This window comes from Zeus faber (assembly GCF_960531495.2).
Source record: "Zeus faber genome assembly, chromosome: 22".
NCBI classification, from domain to species: domain Eukaryota; kingdom Metazoa; phylum Chordata; class Actinopteri; order Zeiformes; family Zeidae; genus Zeus; species Zeus faber.
The window spans coordinates 23,659,015-23,685,675 of NC_137209.1; the positions used below are offsets into that span (position 1 = coordinate 23,659,015).

General features: G+C 47.8%; 1 protein-coding gene across 1 annotated transcript in view; it reads left to right on the top strand.

The window, feature by feature from the left end:
- Positions 1 to 799: 799 nt before the first annotated feature.
- Positions 800 to 26,661, top strand: part of LOC307246861 (tumor necrosis factor ligand superfamily member 10-like) — a gene marked incomplete at its 3' end in the record, with an annotated part of 85,320 nt that continues 59,458 nt past the window's right edge. Inside the window, exon 1 of the mRNA XM_080022891.1 lies at positions 800 to 1,344. Within this exon, the coding sequence (XP_079879017.1) occupies positions 1,129 to 1,344 (216 nt within the window). The 5' untranslated portion in view covers positions 800 to 1,128. The remainder of the gene's footprint in view (positions 1,345 to 26,661) is intronic.

Here is a 26,661-nt window from a genome sequence, read left to right on the forward strand (position 1 = left end):
GAACAAAGTATCGAAAAGGGAATTGTTTCAAAGTGAATCATGTCACGGATTCCCACTTTAAGACGAGCACCGAGCGCGTGGCTCAGGTGTCTGCCCGAAGCGCACGCACGCGCACGCACGCACGCATACACCCACGCACGCGCACCCACGCACGCACACGCACTGTTGACATTTTCCTCTTCGTGTTTGCGGACGTCATGACGTCTGCTCTGCTGAACGGACGTCATGACGTCTGTTCTGCTGAACGGACGTCATGACGTCTGTTCTGCTGAACATGACATAAAACCTGCGCGTGTTTTTAAACATGAGCGACAAAATATAAAGAGAAGTCAACAGAAATACAAAAACATCCATATATACAGGAAAGTAACATTTTTATATATATGTATGATGTAATATATTTATATATATATTTGTATATATATATATATATATATATTTTTTTTTTTTTTTTTTTAAGCAAAAACAAACAATTATGTTATATTCAAAGAAGCGGCAAATAACAGATGGTTTGATGCATTTTATTCAGTTTTTCGCTCCACACCAATAATGCACTTTCAATCTCACGCACTCACACGCACACGCACGCACGCACGCACGGGGCACATTCCTCCACACTGCAGACCCAGCCTCCAGCCTCCAGCCTCCAGCCTCCAGCCTCCACCCTCCACCCTCCACCCTCCACCCTCCACCCTCCCTCTCTATCACTGTGCTCCTCCGGTTCCTCCTCAGTCGCTTCATGCTCATGAAGCTCTGGACACTTCTCGGGTCTTTTCCCTCCGACTTACAAGTTTGGATCTTCTGGTTTGGACATTGAAGTTTGGAGTCAAAACTTGGACTTCAAAACTTGGACTTTAAAACTTGGACTTTAAAGTTTGGACTTAAAAGTTTGGACTTTAAAACTTGGACTTTAAAGTTTGGACTTTAAAGTTTGGACTTTAAAGTTTGGACTTTTTGTTTTTTTTTGGTGGGGATCTCGGGTCTTGAGCTGCGCGTCCTGACGCGTCAGTGCCGCGTCTTGCGCGCATGGAGCCGCAGATCTGATCTCCCGTCCCCTCTCCAGGCTCCCCGCCGGCCAGCCCCGCGCCCCTGCTCGTCCCGCCGCCTCGCTCATGAGCCGGGCCCGCCATGGCCGCCCCCAGTCCCCAGCAGCAGGACTACTTCAGGTCGGTGAGCAGCGAGTCCACAGCCTACATGATGGTCCCCGCCGCGGGAGCGCGGGACGCAGGGCGCCGCGACGCGCCGTCCCGGGCGTGGGTGGCCATGGTGGTCCTGGTGGTGGTGGTCCTGCAGATCGCCTCCACCACGGGGCTGTTCGTCTACCTCAACATGTCCATCTCTCAGGTAGGACCTCACCCACCCTCGGGCTCCGCTTCTCCCACGTCTCATGTTTGTTTTGTCCAAAGATCAGTTGAGTTGTGTCGGGGCTCGAGCTGTGATACCGCAGGTCCTGTCTCACATTCACTTTCGTAATGATTATGAAGGTCCTGGGAAGACTGAAGGGGGTGTGGGTGTGGGTGGGGGTGGGGGTTTGGGGGTCCAGGGGGCCTGCACCTCCTAAACTGACCTCTACAAACACCACCATGTCATCCACCTCCCGGAAAGCCAGCGCGGCGTGGACGTCTGGACTCGTTCCCGTCCTCGTCTGCTTTCTCTTCGGGGCCCCGGGGCCTCGGGGCCAAATGTGCACCAACTTGTCAGACTGCCGCCGCCTTCCGAGATCGGGAATGTACAAGTTTACAAGAAGGAAGTGGCGGTGGAGAAAAGATAGTGTGTTCCAGGTTCCACCGCCTTCAGGTGCTTGAGGGAAAACAACTGTTGCAAAAGTTGTTCTTTAAAGTTGTTCTTTAAAGTGTGGAAAGGTCATGGAATGATTGTGGATTTGAATGCACCACGTCTTCATTTCGCCTCCAACGCCGACGTTTAAAGACTCAGACGTTTAAAGACTCAGACGTTTAAAGACTCAGACGTTTAAAGACTCAGACGTTTAAAGACTCAGACGTTTAGAGACTCAGACGTTTAGAGACTCAGACGTTTAGAGACTCAGACGTTTAGAGACTCAGACGTTTAAAGACTCAGACGTTTAGAGACTCAGACGTTTAGAGACTTAGACGTTTAGAGACTCAGACGTTTAGAGACTCAGACGTTTAGAGACTCAGACGTTTAAAGACTCAGACGTTTAGAGACTCAGACGTTTAGAGACTTAGACGTTTAGAGACTCAGACGTTTAGAGACTCAGACGTTTAGAGACTCAGACGTTTAGAGACTCAGATGTTTAAAGACTCAGACCTTGAAAGACTCAGATGTTTAGAGACTCAGACGTTTAGAGACTCAGACCTTGAAAGACTCAGATGTTTAGAGACTCAGACGTTTAAAGACTCAGACGTTTAAAGACTCAGACGTTTAAAGACCCAGACGCCTTGAATGACCTGGAATTTGGGTCGGAGACGTCCTCATTTCAACCAACAGGCCGTCTAGTTTGACTCCTCCGTGTCTTTATTTCATTATGGGTTGTTCTGCCTGGAGGAGTCTGATCCGGCTTCATATGCTTCAAGAACCTGGAGCGTAGAACCAAGGATTCTTCCAAAACGTCTCAAATGTTGTTAAAACGTGTTTGGAAAAGAAGTCGACGGCTCGGCCCAGTTTGTCAGAACTCACCTGTGTGTGTGTGTGTGTGTGTGTGTGTGTGTGTGTGTGTGTGTGTGTGTGTGTGTGTGTGTGTGTGTGTGTGTGTGTGTGTGTGTGTGTGTGTGTGTGTGTGTGCGGTGTCGGTCCATCGATCCGGTTGCTTCTGTCGTCGTGTGAAAGCCGTTTCCATGACAACGCCTGTGAGGCTGTTGGGGTGGCGGGTCTTTAACGGCTGTTTGGGTGAATAAGCGGAGTGAGTCCCCATGTGGTGCAGATACAGACTGACTGTGGTCTGGACGAGTGTTTCTGGTTCCTAGCTGTCTCCTAGCTCCTACACTGTCTCCTAGCTCCTACACTGTCTCCTAGCTCCTAGGTTCTCTCTCCTCGCTCCCCGATTGTCTCCTAGACTGTCTACGGTCTCCTAGACTGTCTCCTGCAACCTAGACTGTGTCTTAGCTTCTAGACTGTCCCCTAGACTGTCCCCTAGCTCCTAGCCTGTCTCATAGCTCCTAGATTGTCTCCTAGCTTCTAGGGGCTGTCTCATAGCTCCTAGACTTTTTCCTAGCTCCTAGACCCTCTTTTAGCTCCGACACTCTCTCCTAGCTCCTAGACTGTCCCTTAGAGCTTTGACTGTGTCTTAGTTCATCGAGTGTCTCCTCGCTCCTAGACTGTCTCTTCGACCAGCGTTTCTCAACCTTCTCCACATAAAGGACCCTCAGTTTGACCCATCTGATCAGATTGATTCTCTGGGATCCGATCCCTGATCAATATTCTTATCGTTGGAGCTGATTCACTGCACTCATGAGAGAACAGTGAAAGTAGGATCCAAACAGTCGTTGTCGGATCCTCTGCACGTGCTGACGTCATTCTACTGGGGGACCTACTGGGGGGGGGGGGGGGGCCAAGCTGACACCATTCAGTTTATCATGATGTTCTAAAGCCAATGTGCTCGTTCAAATCAACGCAGACCTTGAGCGATCTCCGACCAGTGAGTGCCGAGCCACAGTTTTAGAACCCCTCATATGCTGTAGACAGTTCCCTTCACCGCTGTTTGGCAGGAAGCCGTTCCCTCCCTCCTATAATAAATACTTCAGGACAGATGTGTGTTGCCGTTAATTTACGGCGTCGGCCATCCCGTCCCAGGGCGCCGAGGGATTTACGATCCCTAATGAAGTGCGATGGTCAATGTACACAGTAGTTTTTGGGGGTTTGCACCAGTCGGCCGGCGCCGTGACTGTAAAATACAGCGCGCGGCCCTCGGGGAACCCGCCATTCCGCTCCGTGCCAATGTGGAGGGAATGTAGGATATAGGTCGGAGCTGTAACCTAACACCCAAATGGAAGGGGGAACGGTGGCTGGTGCAAGGTAAATCCCCTCACTCTTTAGGAACATGATAAATCTCCATAATGTGAGTTACGGGGTTAGCTGTAGCCTAGCACAGCGCAGGATTAATCCAGCATCTGTCCCGCATTAGCACCAGTGGTAGCAGCCAAATAAACCCATCCTCCGTTGACTTGCCACCGAAGAAAAGCCCACACTGGGACAACGGGTCAACTGGTTTTCGATCGTTGCACAAGAACCCATGTGGATATCATGAAGAAACAGAAGACAATGCCAGTCAGAGAGAGAGTCTCAGAGTAATTTAGGGTCTTAAATCGTTGTAAATCCTCGATTGCAAAAAAAACGAGTTCTCAAACTAGTTTAGAAAAGAAATCCACAAGATTAAAATAAAACAGAAGGAAATGATTAAAGCGAGTAGAAGCTCAGTGGTTAATCGCTGCTGTTTCTCCGTATTAATGCCTTGTTTACACTAAAGGGCTTGCGCAAGGATTTTCCAGTCCCAGACAAATTTCTGCAGATCTGATGGAATCTGAGGGAAATCTCTGTCTTAAGGGTCTTTTTTGAAGTCGTGCTTCGGTCAACAGCGGTGGTTTGATGTGAGGGGATCAGTCCAGACTGTCCGGGACTCGTCTGGGCTCCCACAGTTTGTAGCTCAAATCACCCGTCATCGCCGTCCTCCTGGATCCTGGAGTGTGTGCGCTACTGCGATGGAGGAAAGTCTTCCAATGTGTGACGCTGTCTTAAGGAATTCTTGAGAGTCTGTGTAAAGTCCTCTGGTGTGTCGCCGCCATTTGTTGACATCACAGTACAGTACGGCTTGATGCAACAGCAACCGTTTTCACTTCAACTAGAACCTTCACCTGAGCAACCAGTTGCCCCTTTGCTAAAGGGCTACTGGTCAGTGGTCTCTAATTGGGAGTCTCATTTGGGCCGTAAGCATACAGTGCAAGTCATGAGGTGTTTTGGCACCTCAGGAACCTTTTTTATAGTTCTGAGAACTTTGAGGAGGAACAGTCCCTTTTACTGTGTCAGGAACCAACATAGTTCTTGGAACTCCGTTTTGAGGGACTTTTTTTTAAGCTCCTACTCCAGGGCAGGGACTAACCGGCACCAGAGGAACCTTCAGTGACATAAGTGCACAGTGATTGGTCCAGACGTAAGTGCACGGTCCCTCCCCAACCCCTCGGACTGAGGACCGCCGGCCCCTGTGGAGTCGCATCGCTCTGGGTGCGGACCAGCCCCCGTACACTCGCTGGTAATAAAAAATAACCAATACAAATAAAATCCAATAAAAATTGTATTTTTATTGTAGATGTGTTTATTTCATTTTCCGAGGTTAATTGAATGAATTAACGTGCGCCCCGTCATCGCCCTGCGCTGTCCAGATGCGAGCCTTGATTTAAGAAAGTCGGAACGTGAAGGCTTGTACATCTTATATGAGTGAAGGTCCAGAAACTGGCTTCTTTGGATTATTATTATTTCTCACCTCAAATTTGTTCAGAACCACATTTTGTTGTGTGGAGGTGATGAATGAGATGAGACCAAAGACTAATTTCCCCCAAAAAAGTTGTCTTATCTTGTGTCATATTGGGAGGAATCTCTGATCATCGCCCATCTGGCAGGAGGTGGACTCTCATCTCCCAGTCAGGCAGGTGGTTCTCCAGTACCTGGAACTCAATCACAAATGGGGGCGACTGGGAAAGCGTCCTCTGGCCACTTCCCCCTAGCCCTGTCCGCCTGATGGAGCGAGGGGAAAGTTTGACCTCGTCACTTGAGACCTTTGGCAGGTCTTTGACCATTTTGTCCCTGAGCATCCGACCCAGTCCAGGTTCTGTATGACAGTATGGATAATGACAGTACAGGACACAGCTGCTCAGCATAATTCCACATCATAAAGTGCTCCATGCCTGGTAACTGAGGTGGGTTCTGTCTTGGCTTTGTCATTAAAGCTGATCGTTCTGATCCGTCCGTGTCCACTCCCTCACACTGGGAACAGGGTCCAGGGACGGTTGTTCGTTAAGAAAGGAACGCAGGCTTGTTGCAACAGTGCCACAGGTCGTGGGGAGCTGTATTTAAGTGGTTTTATTGGGGCCTTATCATTATGACATCATCCACCAGGTTGTTTTCACTACGCCTCAGATGGTAAACCCAGAATTTACCACAACAACACTCAATGGAAGATGACCCCTTGACCCCCTGATAACAGCCTGACTGTCCTGCCAATGAAAAGACTGTTGTTTTGGCTCTTTGCTGTTGTCTGCAGCCATTGTGTTGTGTGCGCTCAGCACCAGTTGCATCCTGGGAGAAGGATCTTTCCAGACCATTGGGCTTTTTTCCTGAGTTGCTCATTGTCTGTCTGAGGTTTTCAGGCCAAAAACTGTCCCATTAACCTGCGCCTGGTTTCCTTAATGTAGCCACGATGAAGCACTTGACCTTTCCGTGTTCCACCGTTATGATGTCCTGATGGAGCCGTCACGGGATTGGTCCACGCCCATTGAATGATTGGTTACCGGCTAAATTTGGCAGAACCATTTGTTTTTATTCTTTCAACGGGCCGCCTGAGCAGCCTCATGCGCGGAAATTCTGTCATGGCGGGTGAGATAGAGATGGATGCCAACGTGAGCAGCAGCTGAGGCCTCTCCCCTGGTTACCAGTATATAATCGAGACCAGTATAATCGAGACCAGTTCCAAACCAGTACCTTTGACACTTTTTCATTTGGTTTGACTCGTCTTGCAAATGCTTGGTTAGTTTTGCCTATCATGGGGGGGGGGGGGGGGGGTCAACATTTTGTGGGATTCAGGCTTGTCCTGTCTGCTCCCAAATCATATTTTGGTCTGAAACCCTCAGGTTTCCAAACGTTTCCATCACAGGTCTTGACTTTGTTGTGTTGATCATTTGATTCCTCCGTCTGGGTCAAGGCCGTCCTGGCCCCACGCTGCAGGAACAGGGAAAAACAGGCGCAGTGTGTCTCAGGGAATCCCCCCGCGCTCATGTGAAGGCTATTTTTAATCCACAAACAGCCTTTTGGATGGCGGCAGAATTCCCCTCCGTGTGTGTGTGTGTGTGTGTGTGTGTGTGTGTGTGTGTGTGTGTGTGTGTGTGTGTGTGTGTGTGTGTGTGTGTGTGTGTGTGTGTGTGTGTGTGTGTGTGTGTGTGTGTGTGTGTGTGTGTGTGTGTGGTCCTGGGGATGCTATACGCAGAAGCACACACACACACACACACACACACACAGAGATGCTCATAAGTCCTCATAAGCACCTCGAGTGGGATCCTGTTTGCAGTGGATTGGTTGATCTCACACGTCCCGGAGGCACAACCTCAATTTGAATCGCTGCACTTGGACTTCTCCTGGGGTCAGGGTGGCTTGTTCTTGAAAAGTGCGAGGCGTCGATCCCTCAAACGGGGCTGCACTGGAGCCGTTGTGATGTCACTGGTGACCTGGTTTTCTGGAGGCTCCTGGTTGACCTGGTGTTTTTATGCTTCCTTCTAAGCTGCGGCCACACACACACCAAAGGCTTTTGGAAACACTCACCCCGATGAAACCAAGCATCGTTGGCGGATTTGGGTGGACCACCCCGGTCTACCCTAGACCACCCTGGACTACCTTACACTACCCTGGACCACCCTGGACTACACTAGACTACCCTAGACTACCTTGGACTACCCTGATTTACCCTAGACTACCCCAGACTACCCTAGACTACTCGAGACTACCTTGGACCACACTGATTTACCCTAGACTACCCTAGACTACCCTAGACTACCCTAGACTACCCTGGACTACCCTGGACCACTATGACCAAATAGGTTTTAAATATCATGAAACGTGTCCCGAGTTTCACCCTGAACGTCCTTCCTGCGACTCATGAAACTCATTTTCTTTTGGGTTCATACTGAAGCTGCACCCTGACGGTGTCTGGGTGTAGAACCAGCAGCTGCTGTGGGGCTTCAGGGAAATTAAGCGCTTGTGTGTGTGTGTGTGTGTGTGTGTGGACGACGCGTCCAGGGAGTCCAACGTTAACGCCACAATTGTTCTGTGCATCTGACCAGTGGACATGAAAGGCTTCCTGTAATAGGGCTGTAACTCAAACAGGCCGTTGGCCACGTCTGCTCTGAAACCTCCTCAAAAACTATTTGTTTCTCTTGAACTTTATTAAAAGAGAAGTGAGTCGACAGTTTGACATGTTGAGGCAGGATGAGGTGTGTGTGTGTGTGTGTGTGTGTGTGTGTGTGTGTGTGTGTGTGTGTGTGTGTGTGTGTGTGTGTGTGTGTGTGTGTGTGTGTGTGTGTGTGTGTGTCTGTGTGTGTGTGTGTGTGTGTGTGTGTGTCTGTGTGTGTGTCTGTGTGTCTGTGTCTGTGTGTATCATTGGTATTGATTCATAGTATTGATTTAATCGGGTTACATGTATTATTGGATGTCTTTCACGTGTTCGGTGTGTTTCATGGCAGCAGCTCGCGGTATCAGAGCTCAGAGTCAAACTCCAGTTTAACATCCAACTTTGACTTATTTCGTCGGTTTTGTCAGATCATGGATTGATCGAAAGGACAAATCTGTTCCAAATTGGTTATCAGCGGTGGAGCTGCAGGTCCTCCACCTCGCTGGACTCTGGAGTTTGTGGGCGTGGCCCTCATGATCAAAGCGTACTGATCAGGAAACTGAGCAGGTTATTGTTTAGGGGGAGGCGTTTATGGTGTTATCTGCTCTTCCTGCTTCTTGGACGTCCTGCTGCTGCTTCCTGGACGTCCTGCTGCTTCTTGGACGTCCTGCTGCTTCTTGGACGTCCTGCTGCTGCTTCTTGGACGTCCTGCTGCTGCTTCTTGGACGTCCTGCTGCTTCCTGGACGTCCTGCTGCTTCTTGGACGTCCTGCTGCTGCTTCTTGGACGTCCTGCTGCTGCTTCTTGGACGTCCTGCTGCTGCTTCTTGGACGTCCTGGTGCTTCCTGGACGTCCTGCTGCTTCTTGGACGTCCTGCTGCTGCTTCCTGGACGTCCTGCTGCTTCTTGGACGTCCTGCTGCTGCTTCTTGGACGTCCTGCTGCTGCTTCTTGGACGTCCTGCTGCTTCCTGGACGTCCTGCTGCTTCCTGGACGTCCTGCTGCTGCTTCTTGGACGTCCTGCTACTGCTTCCTAGACGTCCTGCTGCTGCTTCCTGGACCTCCTGCTACTTCTTCTTGGACGTCCTGCTGCTGCTTCCTGGACGTCTGAACGCGGATGGGAGCCGGCTTCACCTCAGGAGCTCAGCGGTGACGGTGGCCCGGTTGCCCCGGGCAACCAGATTTGGGACATGGTCCGACATGTTGTCCCGTTGTCTCCATCGATCTGTCGCTCATTTATAGAATGACCACCACGTGGTCGCCCTCGGCAACCAGTCGTGCCTCTGCAGCTCGGAGTTCCATCCCCCGTCTTTTTGGGGAATGTTCTTCCTGTCGTTCTCTCCCAGATTCAGAGCGGGAGACGTCTCCGCTTTGGTTCCCGCGCCTCCACAGCTGAGTGTTCCCTGGACAGATGGCTGCAGGTGGGTTCACCTCGCCGGGGGCTCCTGGGAAATTCGGGCGGAAAAGCTCCTTCTGGCGTCTCAGAAGCCGAGTTACTCAAAGACACGTCCTGCGTCTTCATAACGCGTTGAAATGAAAACCTCAGGAGATGGAGCGTTCCGTCGCCTGACAAACCTCCACCCAAAAGAACCTGCAGGTTCCCTGATGAGTATCTGTAACGAACACCACCACCACCACCACAGAGACAAATGAAGGGAGGCGTAAACATCCCAGTTTATGACCCCACGCTGCCCTGCTCGGCAGCATTCCTACAGTAACACACACACACACACACACACACGCACACACACACACACACGCACACGCACGCACACGCACACACACACTGCAGTGTGTAGTGATTGACATTCCATTCCTTCCACTCCACTGCTCTTGTTTGGGTTTGACGGATGAGGAGCCCCCCCCCCGCCCAGAACAATTAACGTGTGTGTGTGTGTGCGTGTGTGTGTGTGTGTGCGTGCGTGCGTGCGTGTGTGTGTGTGCGTGTGTGTGTGTGTGTGTGTGCGTGTGTGTGTGTGTGTGTGTGTGTGCGTGTGTGTCGGTGCCTCAGGACTTTATCTGCCCAAAGGTCGTCCTGAGAGGTCACAGGATGGAAAAAAAAAAAACCTGTTCCCTGGTCGTCACGGCAACCCAGCTGTGTGTCCGGTTTCCGTGGTGACGAAGCCCTGTGCGTCCATGACGTCACAACTGAGTTGAGTCCAGTTCTGACAGAGTTTTAAATCAGTACCGTCATTTCCGGACTATTAAGCCCACCTGAATAAAAGCCGCACCCACTGAATTTTTCAAAAATATTTATTTTGAAGATAAATAAGCCGCACATGTCGATCAGCCGCAGGTGCTACCGGTACATTGAAACAAATGAACTTTACACAGGCTTTAACGAAACACGGCGTGTAACAAAAATAAACAATTAGCGGTAAACAGTAGCCTACCAAGAAAGTCATCGGTCACTATCTTCCTCCTCCTGCGAACTGAAACCACTGACGTCATCTCCTTCGCTGTCGGAGTTGAAAGGCCTCAGAATCGCTTCATCCGACGTCGGATCCTTTTCATTGTCGCTCTCGTCACTTTCATCCGGCGGCAAATTCCCCGCTGAGCTCGTGCCGCCCTCTTCAACGCGCAGCAGTCCGGCCTTTCCAAACCCGCTGATGATCGCAGAGTTTTTGACAACGCTCCACGCTGTCAGGACACGCTGGCAGACACCACGATGGTCCACCTCTAAAATCCTCAAACTTCATGGCGGCGGCGACTGTTTTGGCTTTCAGAAGGATCTGCACGGTTGAAACAGCTGGGCCGTCCGCTCCGTGTGTTGACTCGGTCTTCCAGCTCGTTTTATAGTTGGGGCCATCTGCTTTCCTTCCCTCTGAAAGCTTTTGTTGTCTTTTTGCACTGAGTCAGTTCCTCACGCTGCTGTTTCCAACGTCTTATCATCGCCTCATTAAGGCCAAGCTCCCGTGCAGCAGCTCTATTTCCTTTTCCCTCAGCCGGATCCATCGCCTTCAACTTGAAAGCTGCATCATGTGCATTTCTTTGTGTCTTTGCCATGATGAGGGTGACGCAATGACGACCGTAAAGGATGGGAGGTTTGAGCGCGCTCCATTTGATCTGAACAGTTACATTGTTTCACCTTAACCCGTTCGGCAATTTCATTGGTCCAATGAAAGCTTCATGCCGCCCAAAAACTGAGCACCGTCACATAATGTGTTTCTGCTCAGTTTTTTGGCGGCATGAAGCTTGTGAAAGCGGGAAAAATCCATAAATGAGCTGCGTCATTGGATAAGCCGCGAGGTTCAAAGCGTGGGAAAAAAGGAGAGGCTTATAGTCCCGAAATTACGTGAAGTGAATAAATAATCAGGGCGTTCTGTCCGGTGTGCGAGGGAGCAGTGGCCTGTCGCTCTCTCTCTTTACTCTCTATTTTCTTTCAAAAGCACGTTCTGTCGTCCTTCCCCCTCTCTCCCTCCGTTCCCTCCATCTCTCTCTCGCTCTCCGGTTTCACTCCTTTCTTTTGCTTCGGGGATGTACAGTTTTTTGGGGGAATGACACAACGACTCGTGCTTTAGAGATTGTTTTGGCTGTTGACGTGTGTGTGTGTGTGTGTGTGTGTGTGTGTGTGTGTGTGTGTGTGTGTGTGTGTGTGTGTGTGTGTGTGTGTGTGTGTGTGTGTGTGTGTGTGTGTGTGTGTGTGTGTGTGTGTGTCTGTGTGTGTGTATTACTGGAGGCGATGGACTTTTAAAATGACAGAAAATACTTTGTTGGGGTTGTGTGAGTGTGTGTGTGTGTGTGTGTGTTTCTAACGTACACACAGATTAGGGATCTGATCCATTTATCCAGAGTTGATTGCAAACAAAGTCGCTCATTCCAAGCAGAAGCAAAACGAGGACAAAACAACTTCCTGTTTATTTATTTATTTATTTATTATTATTGGTTTTCGGCGTCGATCCCTCGTTCGAACGGTGGAACGGCCCTTTTAAAAGCTGCTTAATGCTTGAAGTAACAGTTGGTGAAGTCATTTTTTTTTTTACAGTTGTCCTGGATCGATTCACTTCCAGCCTCCTCGTAAACTCTGTGTTCATCTGCTCATTTTGTCCTCATAATTCGGACTCCTCATTTTTCATTAGCCCAGGTCCTTGAAGCTGCTCACCCCGTCCACAGAAGTCCCATTAATCACCAAGGGCGTGTGCGTCCTCAGTTGTAATCCCCTCCTAAAGTCCACAATCAGCTCCTTAGTTTTGCTGACGTTCAGGTGGAGGCTGTTGTCCTGGTAACAGAGCTACAGGTCAGTCACCTCCTTGCGGTAGGCCTTCTCATCGCCGTGGGTGATCAGGTCCATGACAACAGTGTCGTCAGCAAACTTGATGATGGTGTTGGAGCTGGACCTGGCCACACAGTCACGCTCACAGCTACTTCCGTAAACTCGCTGACGTCACTTGAACTTGATTGTAACATGTCCCAGTCTACGCCAGTCAGAGGGTCCTGAGGCCTCTGATTGGTCCGTCTACCGCTTTACGTACCTCGTCACCACCTGTTCCCGTACGATGCACGGCTTGCAAACGGGAACCAGGGAAATTGCGGAGTGATCTGATTTCCCCGAAAGCATGGAGGGAGACGGTCTTGTATCCGTTCTTGTACGGCGTGTAGCAGTGTCCAAAGTTCTATCTCCCCTGGTGGCACATGTGATGTGTTGGTGGAAATAAGGCAGAACTTTTTTAAGATTCAACCTGTTAAAGTCTCCAGTCACCACCACGGCCGCGTCGGGATGTTTGTTTTGAAGTCTGCACGACACATCATACAGGTCCCAGAGTGCTGTGTCAGTGTCTGCTTGGGCTGGAATCTAAACCACTGTGATGATGACCCTGCTGAATTCCCGGGGGAAGTAGAATGGACGGTATGAGTTGGTCAGCTGTTCCAGGTTTGGCGAGCAGGAGCAGGAGAGAGTCTGGATGTTTTTGGGGTTACACCAGCGGCTGTTTATCATGAGGCAGACGCCTCCCCTCGTGGATCTCCTCGACTCCTCCGACCTGTCGGCGCGGAACACGCAGAAGGACTGGGCTGGACGGATGGCGTGGTCGGGCACCAGCGGGTTCAGCCATGTCTCCATCAGACAGAGGACGCAACAGTTCCTCGTATCCCGTTGGAATGGAATCCTCGCTCGAAGTTCATACATCTTGTTCTCCAGAGACTGAACGTTGTAAGAATGATGCTTGGCAGAGGTGGACACTAAGGTTGCGTCCTCTTTCTGACCCGAATGCCGCCTGGTTTACCACGGTGCTTCCTCCGTGGGCCCGCTGGTGGAACAGCGGCTCCATGGTTGTTGTTATTGTTGTTGTTGCTGAGAGCGTTGGCGCGTAAAATCTCCGGCGTCCACTCTGGATCCGCAGATTAAAAAGTCCCAAAGTTGTTCTTTCAGCGAAGTTTTTATATCCACGAGTGCATCGCGGCCGTAGGATATTGTTGGGGGATGTGGTGATAAAAAACGGAAAAAAATGCTAAAACGTGCGTCGTCGACACGGAGCGCCTGCGCAGGCAGCCGCAAGGGGCGGTGCCACGATTGCGAATATTATACTGATAATCTACTGATAATGGTAGCTCAGGCGGTAGAGCTGGTGGTCTAGTGATCTAAAGGTTGCTGGTTCGATCCCAGGCTCCTCCTGCTAGCATGCTGTAGTGTCCTTGAGCAAGACACTTAACCCCTAATTGCTCCTGATGGCTGCGTCCGTCGGTGTTTGAACAATTGTAAGTCGCTTTGGATAAAAGCGTCTGCTAAATGACTAAATGTAAATGTAAAATGTAAATCTTCATTTAACCCAGCGCTAGATTTGATATTTGACTTATTTTCTCTCAAAATGAAAAAAATGTTATTCGTGGGGGAAAAGGAAATTAAGGAAATAAAAAGCAAAAATAAAAAATTCAAATAAATTTATGTGTCACAGTTTCCTGAGGTGTTTTATTTATTTTTTTACGTAGATTTCATGTTTTTTGGAAATAAAGTGTATAAATAAAAACATGTTTTTACTTTACTTTACTCTTATATTTGTCGGTTATTGCTAACGTTTGAAACATGATTTTTAGTATGTCGGTTACCTGTGCTTGATTGGCTCATGTGTTCGACCAATCACGTGGACTTACGTCACTAAATGTTCCTCTGGTGTCGTTTAGTTTCAGTGTCCCTGAAGAACGGTGTTTTACATTCACTGTCCTTCCTGGGTCACGCAGTGCCGACACAAAAGAAAGGCAGGCTTCCTGCAAAGGTTCTTACAACTTCCTGCCGTGTGAAAGCTCCTTGTGTGACCCATTACAGTTTCCTGGCTTTTGTGAAACGCAGCAGGAGTTACAGTTTTCAGAGTTTCCATGAAACGCAGCAGAAGTGACAGTTTTCAGAGTTTCCATGAAAGGCAGCAGGAGTTACAGTTTTCAGAGTTTCCATGAAAGGCAGCAGGAGTGACAGTTTTCAGAGTTTCCATGAAAGGCAGCAGGAGTAACAGTTTTCAGAGTTTCCATGAAAGGCAGCAGGAGTAACAGTTTTCAGAGTTTCCATGAAAGGTAGCAGGAGTAACAGTTTTCAGAGTTTCCATGAAAGGCAGCAGGAGTAAAGTTTTCAGAGTTTCCATGAAAGGCAGCAGGAGCTACAGTTTTCAGAGTTTCCATGAAAGGCAGCAGAAGTTACAGTTTTCAGAGTTTCCATGAAAGGCAGCAGGAGCTACAGTTTTCAGAGTTTCCATGAAAGGCAGCAGGAGTTACAGTTTTCAGAGTTTCCATGAAAGGCAGCAGGAGTTACAGTTTTCAGAGTTTCCATGAAAGGCAGCAGAAGTTACAGTTTTCAGAGTTTCCATGAAAGGCAGCAGAAGTTACAGTTTTCAGAGTTTCCATGAAAGGCAGCAGGAGTTACAGTTTTCAGAGTTTCCATGAAAGGCAGCAGAAGTTACAGTTTTCAGAGTTTCCATGAAAGGCAGCAGAAGTTACAGTTTTCAGAGTTTCCATGAAAGGCAGCAGGAGTTACAGTTTTCAGAGTTTCCATGAAAGGCAGTGTGGGCTCAGGGTGTCAGTCTACACAGGTTGTATGTGAACACTATGCAGTCCACAGGGAGCAAGGTGCTGGACAGGAAGGACTTCTGAGAGACCAAGCTTGGACGTATGTCACTTCAGGTGATGATGTCACAAAGCGCCCCGCCCCCCAAACCAATCAAATCACTCCAATGTTCTTCTACCGGTAAAATGACAACAGCTTTTCTTTCATTTCTGCTCCAAGTGAAGATCGATATCGATGAAATTGGATACGGTTTCTAATGAGATCCCAACTGTGTCTATGCGTACTGCTGTTGTCGTGTTCCGCACATTTTTAGCCGGAAAAACGCTGAGAAGATTAAAAATGAATCCAGCTGCTGGCAGCAATACGCAAGGGGGTCCGGGGTCGTCGGCCCTTCTTTAAAGTTCAATGGAGGGGTGTGCTTTGGTTCTCTCCTCCTCTGTGTGTGGTGACTGCAGAAGTTCATCTTGTGCGGCATGGTTCGCTTTGTAAATCAACAGAAAATCTCCTTCCCAGTGGTATAATCGTATGTATGTATGTATTGGGGCAACATAACAGACTTTGTGGCTTGCTCTCGGTTCGTACTTGCACAGTCTTCATGCTCTCTTACTTTCACGTCACCGCTTCATCAGGACCTTGATATGTTTTAATGTAAATGTAAATTGCTGTCTCCTGATGAAATCATAGTTTTTCACGTCAACAACTTGAACCATTTTTGACGACTATGTGTGAAAATATCGACACAGAGTAGATCCGCTGTCGCCTGCGTCTCCACCTCTGAGGGCATTTCACCTGTGACACCGTCAGATGACTTTCCACAGAAGAGTCCCGACGGGCCGGACTTCTCCATCCGTGCGGGTTGGCAGCACGTCAAATTAGTTTGTGATTCTTTTGGCTTCCGCTCATGGCGGATGAGAACGCTGTGAAGAAGCAAGTTCCCGTTCCGTTCCGGTCGCTCTACGTGTGTGACTGCTCTTATTGGAATGAAAATGTTCAATTTCAGGCAAAGTGTGAGCCGGTGTAAAAGGAAGGAACTGAAAGATTGTATTGACTACAACAACATCACATATTCAAACACGTATTGGCAGTAATTGTGAACAACCATGCATCATTATTAACCAATGATGTGTGAATGGCTTTCCCAGCTGGCACGGCTATAACCCATAATGCAACGTCATCTTTTTCAAATCGTGCTGAAGCGTACGCTAATGCAAAATTCCTCACAGAAGGTGTGTTGCCATGGCAATTCTGATATTGCAAAACAGCATCTTCCTAAAACATTGTGTTTCATCCGACCAGATGTTTTTATGTCCTTTCACTAAAACCTGTCCATGTGCAAACATTTTTGGTGTTGCTCTTAAGAACTGCTATTAAACTGACAGCTGCACGCTGCTTGTTCCCGGAGCCTTTACACCGAACATCAGCCTGATGAAATGAGCCTCTTAGCACCCAGATGTGGAGGATCAACAGGTGGATTTAAAGGATCTTCATCTGGATCAAATGTTTTCAGAGTTGCAGCAACTTCTGAGGGCGTTTTTCCACTCCGTCTTTCTGAGTTTTTTGCGGTCCTAAAGTTAGAGTTTTGTTCAGAGTTTTCACAAAGTATTTTAGTCTTTTTTTACAGAGGATTGTGGCCGATCTCTAGAGCAGCATGTTCTGCCCATCGCCCAATATTTCAGAACACATACACAACAAGTACATGTTCTGTGTATTATGTTATTGCTTATGGTTGTTGTTACCATTAATTATAATTCGGGAAGTTTGTATCCATTGATATCTCTGGAATGTCTTTAAATGATGACAGTGATGTTGTCAGGTTTTTATTTTGTACAACTTACCGTGGTGCGTGTCAATTGTCCTCAGAAGCGTTTATATATTAGTGATGTTTAATATGCTGCACTTTGTTTAATACAAATGTCTTCCGGTAAAATAACACCCGTCACTGTGTAACTGGGTACAGTTGACAGTTAATATCTGATATTTCTTTAGCTAAATTCCAATCGTGACCAGATCTATGCTTGACAGTATCTTGGTAAGAGTAAGTGACTCACGTCATCTGTGTATTCTGTCAACTTGTGCATGCGCACAACGACACGATGCGTGGCTATGCGTGGCGCCATCTTGGTGAGGTGGTCATTGTTGATCACAAACTCCTTCCACAATACTGAACCCATCTGGGTGAAACTGGGAGGACGCCAGGTTGGAACTGCCCTGAATGCACATCTTATTTCGATTGTCTGGGGGCTCCTCATCCATGACATCCATGACGTTCTGACGTCACTTAACCCGGAGATAACCCGCTCCGGCGGGTTATCTCCCAAATAGGAGCCTTTCTGTGTGGAGTTTGCATGTTCTCCCCGTGCTCACATGGGGTTTCCTCCACCTCACGTCAGTAAGGACCCCCACTAAAAACATGCACACATCATCGTCTGACCAGCGATGGACATTTATCATCTGGTCCCCGGGCGCGTCCACGTACGCTGCCCACTGCTCCTGGCTGTGCCCCCAGAGGAAGGACAAGCCAGGATGGTTAAATGCAGAGAATCCACCGGCCACCATCAAAGCATGTGCATGTGTGTGTGTGTGTGCAAGCATGTGTTGTAGTGTGGTGTGTTGCGTGATAAATAAAGACTGTTTCTTCTTTTCTTTTCTTCTTCACTTACATCTGCACATTCCGCCATCTTGGTGAGGACCCGGTTGTTTACCAATCACTAGACTGCAACGCTATCATGTGACCTGTGCGAGCCGCCATTTGCGCATGTCCATGATTTGTGGCGATGATAAAAAAAAATACGATATTTCACTCAGTTATGTCAAAATAATGGACCAATCTGGATCAAATCTGGACGAGAGCATGTCAGAACCGCCCCGAATACACTTTCTTTTTTTGTCCTGTCTGTGAGTGCAGCGGATCCATGACATCCATACAACACTGACATCAGGTTTTCATTAAGAATAGCAACAGAGCTCCCATCCCTTCGGGGCTGCGCCCCTAATAAAAATCTGTGCAATAACAATAGGGTTATTGCGGGCTGTACCCCTAATAATAATACAAATTTTAAAAATGATATTATTTTATAAATATTAATTAACTACATGCACAAACACACACAGGTGCACCCTCACATGCACTAATGGCCTTGGTTTAAATGCACGCAATGCGATGACAGGATATTTACGTTCTCACATTGGAATGCTCATAAGGATGTGGCTACAGCTGTGTGTGTGTGTGTGTGTGTGTGTGTGTGTGTGTGTGTGTGTGTGTGTGTGTGTGTGTGTGTGTGTGTGTGTGTGTGTGTGTGTGTGTGTGTGTGTGTGTGTGTGTGTGTGTGTCCAGCTGTTGGACCCACACAGAGTATCAGTGTGTTTGCATTGGCAGACGGCGTCGCTCCGGTACTCCAGATTGGATGCATAGCTTACTACGGTTACCGTCGCCATGGATACAGGAAAGCACCGGGATAGTGACATAGTATTGATACCATGACATGATTCTCGATCTGATCTGGGATTTGGGTTCTGGCAGCATGGTGATGGTCATGTTATTGATGCAGTTTTCTCAACTTCACAGATTGTTCTCGATTCTAATCTGTGGTCAGAAAAACCACGTTCCTAATAATTTTCTTGTGAAAGCACCAAAAGACCATATGGTGCGACAAAGACCTTGGACCGGGGCCACGGACAAGGCAATTAAAGAGCTATTTATCTGGAATGACCCGCCGAGCCTGAAAGCATGGCCCATACTACAAGACTTTTCAAATCTTTACAGATGTTGAAAATGTGACAGACCCCACACATCACGACGGATCAGGGTGTGGATAGCAGCAGAACACACACCAACGGACTCCATCCACACACCAATGGACTCCATCCACACACCAATGGACTCCATCCACACACCAATGGACTCCATCCACACACCAATGGACTCCATCCACACACCCAAAAATCAAGTTTGTAATATTCCTTCGCTTAAAGTTTGAATATATTCACACATCACAATGACAATAATAATATTACAATCATTTCTCAAAAGCAATTTTATGACGGGGACACCTACTGTTGTATTAAATGTATAAAGAGGAAACCTTATTACTACTGTATATATTGGATAACTGGTAGGAAAATAACTTCCATGAACAGAACCAAAGATAAGTATTTTATTATTATTTTTATTATTATTATTTATTTTCCAAAAATATAAACAAAATGACCAGGGCTGCCCCCGACTAAACATTTTCCTCGTCGACTATTTGTTGTCAGTTCAAGCAATTAGTCGACTAATTGTGGCACGTTTATGAAATGAATTAGATCATTAAAATATACGTTTTGGGGGCGTCAGAAAATGGTTTGATTTCCAGTTGACAAGGAGCAGCTCCTGAATGCAGTTTTTATTTTTTATTTTTTATTTTTTTCCTGTGACTAATGGACGAATGAAAACTTGGTTGACTAAGACTCTTCTCATCGACTTACGTTTGGTCGACTATTTGGGTGCGGCACTAAAAAATGACATCATGGCAGCCGTTTTACATGCAGTAAGAAAAAAAAGAATATACTTAGAGCCTGATTACGTAGAGTGAGTTGATGTTAAATATTATATTATAGAAATATTACTGTTGCCATCTACAAAAGATTAGTAGGAGTATTTTGGTATGAAAATCTGTATATATAATTGAACCAAGTATCCTGTAGCATATGTACACATCTGGCATTTGTAACAAACCAAACTGCTGGAAAGTCTTATTTTAACAATGGATAGACCTCCTGCCTCCATAGACAAAGGCTTACAGTAGACATAGACTGAGGAGGCGCGGCTGCCCCGTACCAATAAGGCCACCGCATTGACGCACGACATTTAACCGCGAGGCCATGGAGCGAACAAAGTGCGGTCTGCTCCCGACTGTAAGTGTTTAATTCTGCTGAGCGGTCAGAGTAAAGAAACATGTCCGACCCATCCTTTGTTTTAAGTGAACCTTTGCAAAGCAGCTATTTCCTGGAGAAGCGACTCTGGAGACGACGTGAATGTAGACTGGACGTGATAGTTAAAGCTTTGCAGCGTCACGGTCGCTGTTGCATGTAGGACCGGTTCTGGTTTCCGGTCCCGGTCCCGGTTCCGTCGGCTCGGCTCCTAATCGCTCGCTCCCCCGTGACGACCCGATGGCCCGCTTCGTTATCTGGTCGTGTGAACCCTTCTTGAAACCCAAAGCCTCGGCCGATTTCAAGTGTTGAGAAACAGGAAGTAACGACGTCTCCGTCTGCGGCGAGTTCACCCTAGAAACGACCCTTGAAAGAAGAGGTCCAATAAGAGCCGTCATCCCATCGGTCGGCCTGAGCGAACCCCAGGTGTTTGCCCGGAGGGCGTGGTCACAGGAGCTCTGCGGGGCTCTGGGACTTGTTGACCTGTCAGTGGGGCAGTCTTGGTGTCTCCCGTGGACTTACCGGGTCGTTCTTTGCATTGTTCCCGTGTTGCAATGTTCAACAATGTTCTCCCAAAAGGTTCTTCCATGTTCTCCAACATGGACTTCATGCTCCTTGGCAGATCTGTATTTAATTTGTTGAAAGAATGTGAGATGTGGCATGTAATTTTCAAAGGGGTCCTTTAGACACAAATATAAAGTAAGACACATACAAACCAATAAACAGCCTTCCATGACAAACATACACCGCAAATACACAGATGCAGACAGTCGCCGCAGCCCACAGGCCAAGCTGGATACAAGCACCTGGATAATATATAAATGACAACGGCCTGAAGAGCAATTGAAGCAGTTTGTCTGATCTCAGTATGCACAAATTAAAAGCATGAAGCGGTTGTTTTAAGATGAGAAAATAAAGACATCCTGAAGCAGCGGAAGGAGGTAATAAATCTCAGAAAAACAGGACGATTATTCCGGTCGGACAGACTCTTGCATCGGAATGAGTGACTTCTCTCTGGGTAGGGACGGAGGGAAGGGGACGTCGCGTCGGTCGCAGTGGATTCAAAGATCGACATGGAAGCAGAGCGTTGCAGAAAGGGGCGCTATTCAAAACACACATCTGAAGATGAAGTCAACCCAGTGAAAGGGGCCTGAGATGAGCGTCAGGTGCTCTGAGACAGTGTGGGCGTCATCAATCCCAGGAAGCCTCAACTGACAAATGATTATTTTTCTGTCTTGGAATTGAGCGACAGAGTGAACTCAAACTCAGTCTGCTCTTTTTAAAAACCAATGTGGGGCTTCAAGAAGAGTTAGGGTCCATCCAAAGTCAAAGATTTTTGAACAAATCAATTGTCTCAAGGGGTGGCCCATCATCCAAATCAATATTCACGTCAAGGCCCGATCAAGGACTATGCTGCAGGACCATTTTTGGACCAAGTTCAACTGTAAAGAATTGTGGCTTTGTAAGATATCAGAGTTAGAAATGTAAGTAACAGGGTCATCAGCATTAAGATGAACAAGATAATTCAAGCTTACTTGAGGTATGTAGGGCATGAATAATAATAAAAACAAAGTGGTCCCAAGGTGCAACCTTGTGGAACACCCTTTTCAACAATGAAACAGTCCGACTGGGAACCCTGAACGGCAACACACTGACGTCTCTTATAACGAGGGGAAGGAAACCAGAGGAGAGCGTTTTGATTTAAACCAATAGAGCAGTGGTAGTGATCAACCATATCAAAAGCCTTGGAAAGAGTCGGCCTTTATCAAAGGACGAGAACACATCTTGAGTGAATTTCAGGGCCGTGGTGGTAGAAACATGAGGTCTAAAGCCTGAATGGGATGGAGATACAATATGAACCAGATTGATGTGATAATTGATAAAAAAAAAAAAGTTCCCAAAGATTTTAGCAATAGTACAAATAATAGAAATGTGTGGATGGAATGGATGGGATGTGAATATGGGGCCCATTTCCATATGGAGGGAATTTAACATAAACAACAAAGATCTAATGAGCTACGCCCTGAAACTGACCGTTCCGCAGTGAAATTAGTCCTACCACAGATGGAAACCCCCACGGGTGGAGGTATTTAGTATTCTGGGTCATGTAATGCCGTCACCTGCCTCCAACCTCCCACGAGAGGTTTTCCCTGATTTCCTATCGGCCCCCGGGGGTCACACATCGGGACCCTAACCCTTCCTTCACGCTCTTCACGTGCGTCATTATCAACACCGTCCCGCCGCCTTGGAGGCCCTCCAAGCCATTTCCATCCCACCTGCCTTCCCCTGGAGGGAGGGGCCCAGGGGCGAGGGAGGGGGAGGGAGGGATGTCTGCACGGGCGGCAGAGGAGCAGGATATCGTTGTGATGTCATCTGGGGTCGGGGTCCTAAAATATTGTCGTTGAGTTTTCCGTTTTCCGGACCTCCCGGGCTGTTCCGCTGCTCCAATCAATATCCACTGATCGCTCCTGATCGGTTGCTAGGCGACTGACTGGAGCCTGTTGGCAGCTCTGGCATGAAGCCATATGTCTGCTCATCCGCTACCTCCAGGGCCACGGACTCTGCCTCACATCCAGAAGGTCCCGGGTTCCCTAAAACCATGTTCTGCCGACGTGGCTTAGCCTCCGGGTTCTCTGGTTTCACTGCCACCGGGAGGCGTCAACCTCAGATTGCCCTTGAGCAAGGCAGTGGGTTGAGTTGAGATGGAGTTGGTCTTTTTCTTCCTCCTCCTTCTGGTCTCTGTGAGATCTGATTTCCTTAGCAATTTAAGATCATTCTCTTTCTCTTTCCATCCATCCACCCATCCATCCACCCATCCACCCATCCATCCATCCACCCATCCACCCATCCATCCATCCACCCTTCCATCCATCCATCCATCCTTCCTTCCATCCATCCATCCATCCACCCTTCCATTCATCCATCCATCCTTCCTTCCATCCTTCCATCCATCCATCCATCCTGGACGTTTTAAGCCACCACTGCTTGCAACCTCGTCCTTCTCCCCTCATTGATGTTGCTTTAATCCAAAAGATTTATTTCTATCCCAAAGCACAAGACGGATCTGTATACATTTTATTTTATTTTATACCATATAAATATAATATACAAAAATATGTGATTATTTAAATTATATATATATATATATATATATATATATATATATATATATATATATATATATATAAATAAAATGTCTTCAAATAATTAACATTTGAATTGTAGGTAAGGTTGGGGTGGTGCTCCATCAAGCGACCCCACCTTAGGGCCACGTCTCCAAGGTTTTTCTTGAGAACACGGTTGTAAAAAAACACCATAAATGAATACATAAAACCTTCTCTTAAAACAACTGGAGGCATCTAAAAGTGTGCTTCTAAAACGTTCCTAAGGCCTTCCAGTTGCTCTGTGCTTATGTAGGCAACGCGCTCATAAAACGTGTAAGCTCCGGCGGCTCCAACATGGCCGCCAGGGGGTCAGCGGGTCCCCTGGAACCCGTCCAGAGCGCTTTGCAGGCCTGTGCCAGCACCCGCTATCCTGGCGGGGATCTGTCTTCTGGCCCTGACAACAGAAGACTCCCGGTGTCTGGACATCGTCTCCTGAACGGCTCTTGTCATATTATATGGTGTTATATTCCTGAGGTACGGCTCCAACTCCCACGTGGCTTTGGAGCCAACATCAGACGGAGCAGCAGAGCGTTGGCGTCTGCGGGCGCTCGGCGAGGCAGGCTCCTGCTCCGGGCCCCCACGTGTTGGGGATTGATCTGGAGGTGGTCCTGCAGGTTGTCATGGGAGCTGTCCTGAAGGTTGTCATGGGAGCTGTCCTGAAGGTTGTCATGGGAGCTGTCCTGGAGGTCATCCTGGAGGTTGTCATGGGAGCCGTCCTGGAGGTTGTCCCCCATGAGGCTGACCTGGAGGTTGTCCTGGGGGCCATCCTGGAGGTTGTCCTGGAGGCCGTACTTGAGCTCGTCCTGGAGGTCTTCCATGAGGCTGACCTGGAGGTTGTCCTGGGGGCCATCCTGGAGCTCATCCTGGAGGTCATCCTGGAGGTCGTCCTGGAGGCCGTCCTGGAGGTTGTCCTGGGGGCCATCCTGGAGGTTGTTCTGTGGGCTAACCTGAAGGTCATCCTGGATGCTGTGCTGGAGGTTGTCCTGGGCGCCGTCCTGGAGGTTGTCCTGGTGGCCAACCTTGAGGTCATCCTGGGGGCCAACCTGGAGGCTGTCCTGGAGGTTGTCCTGGGGGCCGTCCTGGGGGCCAACCTGGAGGCCATCCTGGGGGCCAACCTGGAGGCCGTCCTGGAGGTTGTCCTCGGGGCCGTCCTGGAGGTTGTCCTCGGGGCCATCCTGGAGGTTGTCCTGGAGGCTGTACTTGAGCTCGTCCTGGAGGTCTTCCATGAGGCTGACCTGGAGGTTGTCCTGGAGGCTGTACTTGAGCTCGTCCTGGAGGTCTTCCATGAGGCTGACCTGGAGGTTGTCCTGGGGGCCATCCTGGAGGTCATCTAGACACTGACAGTCTAGGAGCCAGGAGACGGTCTTTAAAGACTCATTAGCCGTTTGTCAATACCAAGTACGCCAAGTACGGAATTGCGGACTTGGTAGTTAAGACTTGGTAGTTGAGACTTGGTAGTTGAGACTTGGTAGTTGAGACTTGGTAGTTAAGACTTGGTAGTTGAGACTTGGTCGTTGAGACTTGGTAGTTAAGACTTGGTAGTTGAGACTTGGTCGTTGAGACTTGGTCGTTAAGACTTGGTAGTTAAGACTTGGTAGTTGAGACTTGGTAGTTGAGACTTGGTCGTTGAGACTTGGTCGTTGAGACTTGGTAGTTAAGACTTGGTAGTTGAGACTTGGTAGTTGAGACTTGGTCGTTGAGACTTGGTAGTTAAGACTTGGTAGTTGAGACTTGGTCGTTGAGACTTGGTCGTTAAGACTTGGTAGTTAAGACTTGGTAGTTGAGACTTGGTCGTTGAGACTTGGTCGTTGAGACTTGGTCGTTGAGACTTGGTCGTTAAGACTTGGTAGTTAAGACTTGGTAGTTGAGACTTGGTAGTTGAGACTTGGTCGTTGAGACTTGGTCGTTGAGACTTGGTAGTTAAGACTTGGTAGTTGAGACTTGGTAGTTGAGACTTGGTCGTTGAGACTTGGTAGTTAAGACTTGGTAGTTGAGACTTGGTCGTTGAGACTTGACGTTAAGACTTGGTCGTTAAGACTTGGTAGTTGAGACTTGGTAGTTGAGACTTGGTCGTTGAGACTTGGTCGTTGAGACTTGGTCGTTGAGACTTGGTAGTTGAGACTTGGTCGTTGAGACTTGGTAGTTGAGACTTGGTCGTTGAGACTTGGTAGTTGAGACTTGGTAGTTGAGACTTGGTAGTTAAGACTTGGTAGTTAAGACTTGGTAGTTGAGACTTGGTCGTTGAGACTTGGTAGTTGAGACTTGGTAGTTGAGACTTGGTAGTTAAGACTTGGTAGTTAAGACTTGGTAGTTGAGACTTGGTAGTTAAGACTTGGTCGTTGAGACTTGGTAGTTAAGACTTGGTAGTTAGGACTTGGTAGTTGAGACTTGGTAGTTAAGACTTGGTAGTTAAGACTTGGTAGTTAAGACTTGGTAGTTGAGACTTGGTAACTGAGACTTGGTAGTTGAGACTTGGTAGTTAAGACTTGGTAGTTAAGACTTGGTAGTTAAGACTTGGTAGTTGAGACTTGGTAGTTGAGACTTGGTAGTTAAGACTTGGTAGTTGAGACTTGGTAGTTAAGACTTGGTAGTTGAGACTTGGTAGTTAAGACTTGGTAGTTGAGACTTGGTAGTTGAGACTTGGTAGTTAAGACTTGGTAGTTGAGACTTGGTAGTTAAGACTTGGTAGTTAAGACTTGGTAGTTGAGACTTGGTAGTTGAGACTTGGTCGTTGAGACTTGGTAGTTGAGACTTGGTAGTTGAGACTTGGTAGTTAAGACTTGGTAGTTAAGACTTGGTCGTTGAGACTTGGTCGTTGAGACTTGGTAGTTGAGACTTGGTAGTTGAGACTTGGTAGTTAAGACTTGGTAGTTAAGACTTGGTAGTTGAGACTTGGTAGTTAAGACTTGGTCGTTGAGACTTGGTAGTTAAGACTTGGTAGTTAAGACTTGGTAGTTGAGACTTGGTAGTTAAGACTTGGTAGTTAAGACTTGGTAGTTAAGACTTGGTAGTTGAGACTTGGTAGTTGAGACTTGGTAGTTAAGACTTGGTAGTTGAGACTTGGTAGTTAAGACTTGGTAGTTGAGACTTGGTAGTTAAGACTTGGTAGTTGAGACTTGGTAGTTGAGACTTGGTAGTTAAGACTTGGTAGTTGAGACTTGGTAGTTAAGACTTGGTAGTTAAGACTTGGTAGTTGAGACTTGGTAGTTGAGACTTGGTAGTTAAGACTTGGTAGTTGAGACTTGGTAGTTGAGACTTGGTCGTTGAGACTTGGTAGTTAAGACTTGGTAGTTGAGACTTGGTCGTTGAGACTTGGTCGTTAAGACTTGGTAGTTAAGACTTGGTAGTTGAGACTTGGTCGTTGAGACTTGGTCGTTGAGACTTGGTAGTTGAGACTTGGTCGTTGAGACTTGGTCGTTGAGACTTGGTAGTTAAGACTTGGTAGTTGAGACTTTGTAGTTGAGACTTGGTCGTTGAGACTTGGTAGTTGAGACTTGGTAGTTAAGACTTGGTAGTTAAGACTTGGTAGTTGA